This window comes from Peromyscus leucopus, chromosome 1 (assembly GCF_004664715.2).
Source record: "Peromyscus leucopus breed LL Stock chromosome 1, UCI_PerLeu_2.1, whole genome shotgun sequence".
Classification (NCBI taxonomy): Eukaryota; Metazoa; Chordata; class Mammalia; order Rodentia; family Cricetidae; genus Peromyscus; species Peromyscus leucopus.
Genome location: NC_051063.1, coordinates 46,415,594 through 46,422,504, shown reverse-complemented (window position 1 = coordinate 46,422,504; position 6,911 = coordinate 46,415,594). Strand labels below are relative to the sequence as shown.

Genomic DNA, 6,911 nt, shown 5'->3' with positions numbered 1-6,911 from the left:
TTCTCTTGGATTCCATCTTTCTTAGTTATGGAGAACAAGATTTCTTTTTTTTTTTCTGTTTGTGAGACTATCCTACTGTATTATCCTTGAATTCAAATGGAGTGCTTCTATTTAATGTAAAACTTCTGGCTTTATAACAAGAACAGAGGACATACAATAGGTTAATTCCTATCATGGGGTACTTTTTTTGTTTGATAGACTTATTCTGAGCTGTAAGCAATGGTGAATAACAGTGGTGTAGCCAAAAGTTTTCCTATGTCCTGCCCAGCACTGTGGTCACTCGGACACAAGTAAATATACAGAGGCTTATATTAATTAAAACTCTTCAGCCACTAGCTCAGGCTACCTACTGACTAGTTCTTACACTTAAACTTAGCCCATTTCTGTTAATCTATATGTCACCACATGTCTGTGGCTTTACCTGTGTGCTATTACATGCTGCCCCCTGGATGGCAGGCTGGTGTCTCCTCACTCAGCCTTCCTCTTCCCAGAATTCTCCTTGTCTGCTTTTCCTGCCTGGCTACTGGCCAATCAGCTTTTTATTAAACCAGTGTACAAAAGCATTATCCCACAGCACAGTGGTTATCAGATCTGACTTTAAATATACTTGACATATAAGAGCTTTGTTAGAATGACAGGTCTCCTGACAGAAAGTTCCTTTCTACATTTAAATATAAAATATTATCCCTCATCTTAAAATTTATTTTATGGTAAAAATTGTGCTTATTAGCTTAATTTAAAACTTGATGTGCTGTCATTCACAATATATTATGTTTGATATTTTATGTTGTTTCTTATTAACATTAGTATATTATTTGAAAAAAATATTTTATCAAATTATTGGGGAACAATATTCAGTGTTTTGTATAAATTATTTATTTATTTGCAAGTTGTATAAAATATTAAACTTCTACAATATTATAAGTTCTTAAGTGGTCATTAACTTGAGAATCCATAATTTTGCATAACTTTCCAGTTTCCTACCATTAAATAACTTCATTTTTTTCTTTTTCAATTGCAGCTATGTATGGGAAGTACTTTTCACCCAAATTCTTGGTACCCAGCCCATTACAATTAAGCCACAATCTACAGGATGTGCTATCTTATAAATGAGAGCTGAGAGTTAATATTTTACTTTATTCACTATGTAGGAGCAAAGTCTGTTCTGTACAGAGACTCCCAGGTGGATTAGCAAACTTCACTATATAAGCTTTGTGTTGTAAGCGCACAGTCATGCCAGTAAGAAGAGAAGGCAGCGATGGCTCTAGGTGTGTTTCTGGGGCTTGTTCTCTCATGTCTGCTTCTCCTTTCACTGTGGAGGCAGAGCTCTCAGAGAAGAAAGCTTCCTCCTGGACCCACTCCTCTCCCAGTCATTGGAAATATTCTTCAGATAGATCTTAAGAACATTAGCAAGTCACTGAGGGATGTAAGTATATGTTTGGTTTTCTGAGTAGCATCCAAAGGGAAGTAGTGGACCACTGTTTGGATGAAATGTATGGCTGGGTTTGCTCTATGTAACACACAATTGTAAATTTGTTACCAAAGCTTGATGTACCAGCTGCATTTTCACCACAGCCTTGGCAGAAATCATAGAATGAGGTAATGTGATATGGATAACATGTGATAAATAATAATGTGATAAACATTAGAGGGTGTTTAGTAGAATAAAAATCACAGTGTGGCAGAAGTTGTAAATGTTTTTTCCCCTCCTTAAAACTTTTTGCTGCTGGTTGAAGGTAAAACAAAGGATGTAATTAGACAGAGATTTCCTTCACATATTTTAGCCATGCATTTGTATGTAGAGTTGGTAAACAAATAGAACTTTTGTGAAGGATTTAACCTCTGTTCAATGTCCAGAAATGTCATGGGTCTGAACAGTGTAAGAAATGATGGGAACAAGTAGTGCCAGGGCCTAGTAGTTCCTACTAGAATTCTTTTGAGTCTGATCACACCCATTTTCTGAGGACAAGAATATGGCATGATGTCATAACTTGTTTCTGGAAATACTGCCACTTTGAGAGAGTTTTTCTTTGTAATGTCTCAAATATTATTAAGGACCTGCCTTAATAATCTTCCCAGGGCCCAGAAGAGAAGTTATGAATGGCACAAATTATTTTCTGGAAATGAATCTAAGTACACGAAGCTCTTAGTCTGTCTACTTTATTCCTCTGGGATAAAAGTATATCTACACAGCTACAGTTCTGTTCTTATGCCTAGCTCCTTTCTTTCCTGATTTCTCTCTACCTTTATCTGCTGTCCCCTCTAGGTTCTATCTTAAATCTCTCATCATAGATCTGCCCCATCTTGGTCTTTGTCATCTTGTTCTTACCCATCTGGCTCTTCCTCATCTTCTTTCTCATTCTTCCAGTTCTCCATCTAGTTCTCCAGTCAAAATCCTTTCAATCCTCTCTAAGTCTCTGAGGTTTACTGTTATATACCCATGCAATAGCAGTGCTCTAGCTAAAGCAAAGTCAGAAGGCTTGAATTCTTACAGGGTCATAAAGGCAGACAAGAGTTTTCCTCAGCTAGTGATTATCAGGCTTTCTTTTATAACCCAAAAGGGGAATAATAAAGGAGGCAGTCAACTAAGAGCTAAAAATCATTTAATATATCAGAAAAAGGAAATTTATGTGTTCAAACTATAATCCTAGTGGTTGTGGTGATAATTTGTTCCCCAAAATATTGTGAACCCTAATAAACTTACCTGGGGTCAGAGAACAGAACAATCACTAGACATAGAGGCCAGAAAATAGTGGCACACACCCCTTTAATCCTAGCATTCTGGAGGCACAGATCCATCTGGATCTCTGTGAATTCAAAGCCACGCTAGAAACAGTCAGGCATGGTGACACATGCCTTTAATCCCAGGAAGTGATGGCAGGAAGCAGAAAAGTATATAAGGCATGAGGTCCAGGAGCTAGAGGTTAAGCTTTTAGGCTTTTAGCAGCAGTTCAGCTGAGATCCATTCAGCTGAACATTATACAAGATACCAGAATTACTGATCATATGTTTCTTTTTTTTAAACTTGTTCTTCTCTCATACAATACATCCTGACCACAGTTTCCCCTCCCTTCCCTTCTCCCAGTTCCTTCCCACCTGTCCTCTCCCCCAGATCCACTTCCCCTTCTTTTGTGTTCAGATAAAAGAAGTCCTCCAGGAGACAACAACCAAACATTTTAAAAACTGTTTCATACAAATATCCAGTTTATTTAATCTTTTTATGAAATTCTAAAATTCCCTTTTAAAGAAGTTTAAGATCTCTTAACTATGTGTTCTGCTAATATTAAATGCAAGTACTTTTTCATTTCAAGAAAGAAAACAACCATAATTTGCGCAAGGCAAAACCATGTTTTAACAGTTTAAATAATCCAGTGTCTCTAAAATCAATACCAAGTGGATTACTCTTATGTTACAAAGTTTGGCTGCCTGTAAAACATATTCTTATATATGAACACAATGAGATGCAGCTTTAAAACCCTATTAAACAAACATTGTTTTAAATCCTTTCTTTTATAAACATCGTTTTTAAGACAGGACAGGAATTATACAAAAATCTTGTCCCAATTTAAAGTATCCCTGGAGATCTGTTGTCTCCATGATTGGGCCACACCATGTGGTTACCTCAGTTATGGTGGGAGTGAAACCATGATACCACCTTCTCCAATCCTAGTCAAAATGGCAACTGCCCTTGTGGCTGCTCTTATTTAAGATGGTGGCAAACCATGTATTGTTTCTCATAATGGCTCCAACTCTGAGTTAAGAGTTTTAAGTTAATCTTGTTACAGATATTTCAGATTTTTAACCATACCCAATAACTTATAAGCCAATAAACCCTTAGCTACTCTGCTTTTTTTCTTTCCTCCTAGCAGTTTTGACCTCAGACATATTTTAAAAACCTGACTGAGTCTGAAAAAGGCTGAGCCATAACCCACTTCCAGAGTCAACTTTTAAATAAAGTAGAACAGCATAAAACAAATTTAATATTATTTATACTCTAATGACATATGAATTCCTGTTATTACATTAGATTCAGTGGCCAGAAAGTACAGAGGTAAATTCTGAGCCCAGGTAGCTAGTTGCAACAGTAACAATTGAGCTATTATCAAGACACATGGAACATAGTAAACTTATATCTTCAAGACCAGTCAGAAACAAACATGCAGTGGACATATACATTTCTGTATTTAACTGAGTCTGACACTATTCTGTGCTGGTCCGAGTTTGCAACAAAGCTTATAGGCCCAGATACATTAATATGTATGAAAAAAACAAAACTTTTCCTACCTCTGCTAGTATTGGAATTTCAGAGGAGGAGTAACTTGTGTGCCATTGAATTTAATGTTTTTTTTTTTGGGGGGGCATGAAGGTGTTGCAGCAGGACTACCTATAGGCTTCCCTACTGGAGAAAGTTGTCCATTGGTCCCAAATATTGTATTCTACAAATCCTATGCTCCAAAAGCTCCACCACACCCAGTGCTTTTTGATTTAGAATAGATCTTGGAGTGAGAAAGGGACATGCACCTGGGCAGCTCTCAAAGGTGCCAGAGAAGAAAAGGGATCTGCCAGGATCATGTATGAGAAGCCACAGCAGAGCACTCAGGGGGAGTAGGCCAGTGTGTGGACTTGGACAAGGGTGTGGGTAGTGATTAGTGAGGGCAGAGAAGGCAAAGAGAGGGGAGGAGAGGGATATAGGGGATAGGTTGACCTTGGCGCTGAGGGTGGTAGAGAAGGAGGGGCAGTAGGAGGAGCAAGAAGAAGAAGAGAGAGAGAGTTGGGTAATGGGGAGAGGATGACCCTTGACCTTTGTTTTTAAGGGGAGAAGGAAGAAGAGGTGGATAAAGGGAAGAAGACTGGCCACTAAGTGGAGTATGTGTCAGTGAACAAGGGTTGGGGTGACAATGACTAAGGCGACTCAGTCAGGGAGCTCCTGGTTGAAAGGGCATCTAGAGGTGCCCTAACCCTGGCCAATGAGATTTGGGCTTTCAAGCACTGGCTACAAAGGGAGAAGGGTGGAGCATAGGTCCCAAGAGCCCTGGACATAAGGGAATTCAGACCATTTGTCAGTGTGCCTGCAGACGTTTTCAAGATCAGAGGATGTTGAAATCAAGAGTGCTCTCTGCTGGCCATTTATACTGGTTGTGCTTTGGGCATAAAGTCTTATCCCCAATTTGGAAAATTTTCATAGCAGGCACCCCAGAGGCAACTGAGGATCAGGTTTAGACCTGATGTTGCCCATTCCCGAGCCTGTGCTAGAGACACTAGAGGGAGGCATCCTCCACAGTAGCCTGGGGTCAAGCAGTGGAGGTTCAGTAGCCTGGGGAGGAATGTCTCCCATCTAAGGCTCTTCTGAACAGAGATCATCTCTGTTCCACATTGGGCTTGCGCTGGCTCAGCTGCAACTCTGGGCATGGGATTCCAAGGGCTTGAACCAGAAGAGGTATCTGGTACGTCTAAGGTACCGCTAGGAAAAAGGCGACTGACCCCAAATTAAAAGTCAATTATGTCAGGCAGAGAAAGGGGGAAGGAAGTGGTCCCCAAGTTGCCTGAGACCCAGCTCTCCAGGCTGGGGTCACAACTTCTTTTTTTGGCACCAGATGATATGTTTCTGCCAATCCAAAAGGCCAGATCAGACTATATTAAAAACAGATAATTACAGATATGATTGGTGTCCTTCTGGGTAGGCACACCATCTCAAAGAATGGGGCCAGAGAATTCACAAACCTGGGCAAAGGCAGGGAGATTTTACAGCCCTTAAGTGAGGGGTAATGACATGTCAGCTAGGAGCTAAAACCGTTCACAAGTATGGTCAAAAGCTAATCCCTGGGAAGGCTCCTGGGTGGACTGGCAATGTCAGAAAGGAGGATTTCATTGGCTGCCAGGAATATGGACCTGTGTTTTTGGTGCCATTCCTTTATTCAGAGATTTTTCAGTCTGGGAAGTAGGGCATACAGGGTTTCTCAGCTTGTGGAGGGGCGAGCTGGGGTTCCAACAGAACAGGGAGTGGGCTCTATCTCATGGTTAAACCTCAAGTTAAATAAATATTGGTTGGCCTCTCCTACAAATTCTGCACCATCATTGCCCCAGCACATCTGGCAAGCAGGACAAATTGCATGTCGAAGCTTTTGTGGCTGAGTTTATGTCTAGTTTTCTCTTTCTGTAGTCTTCAGAGTGCCTTTCCACACCAAAGAAAGTAGAATGTAGGGGTGAAGGTTCCATGCCCACACCACCTCTGCCTCTCTATATTCAATGAGCTGTGTGGATGTTGTCCTTAGCAATGGGGCCCTGCTCTCAGTTTTCAGAAAGGGACCTTCTGTCCTAGCATCAACCTGGGTTGTTTAGAGATCTCCACAGGATCCCCTCATGCAAAGGCTCAACCAAATGCAGCCCAGTCCCACCACTGGGAAGCCTTGCCTGGTTAACAGTGACGACCAGGTTCAGGCACTGTATCCTCTATTACTAAGAGGCCTCAGTAGGCTCACCCTCATAGATTCCAGGAAGTTTTCACTTCATTAGGTTCTCCCTACCCCCAATTCCAGCTGTCACTCCCTACATTCTCTCCCAATACAAGCCTTCTTCTTCTCATCCCCAACTGCCCACAGTCCACTCACAAAATTTATTCTATTCCTTCTTAACAGGGAGGTCCATGCAGCCCCGTTAGAACCCTTCTTTTAATCTACCCTTTCTTTGTGAATTGTAGATTGGTTATCATTTACTTAAAAGTTAATATCCACTTTTAAATGAATATATAACATATTTGTCTTTCTGGGTCTGGGTTACCTCACTGAGGAGGATTTCTTTTTCTAGTTCCATCTATTTGTCTAAAAAATTTCTGATGTCATTTTGTTAACAGCTGAGTAATTCTTCATTGTATAAATGTACCACATTTTCTTTTTTTTCTATATTTTTTTTTC

At 40.4% G+C, this 6,911-nt stretch overlaps 1 protein-coding gene across 1 annotated transcript in view; it reads left to right on the top strand.

Moving 5' to 3' along the window:
- The first annotated feature begins 1,233 nt into the window (after positions 1–1,233).
- The window catches only part of LOC114687277 (cytochrome P450 2C42-like), a 31,500-nt gene continuing 25,822 nt past the window's right edge, over positions 1,234–6,911 (top strand). The window contains exon 1 of the mRNA XM_028861967.2: positions 1,234–1,426. Coding sequence (XP_028717800.1) covers positions 1,259–1,426 — 168 coding nt within the window. The 5' untranslated portion in view covers positions 1,234–1,258. The remainder of the gene's footprint in view (positions 1,427–6,911) is intronic.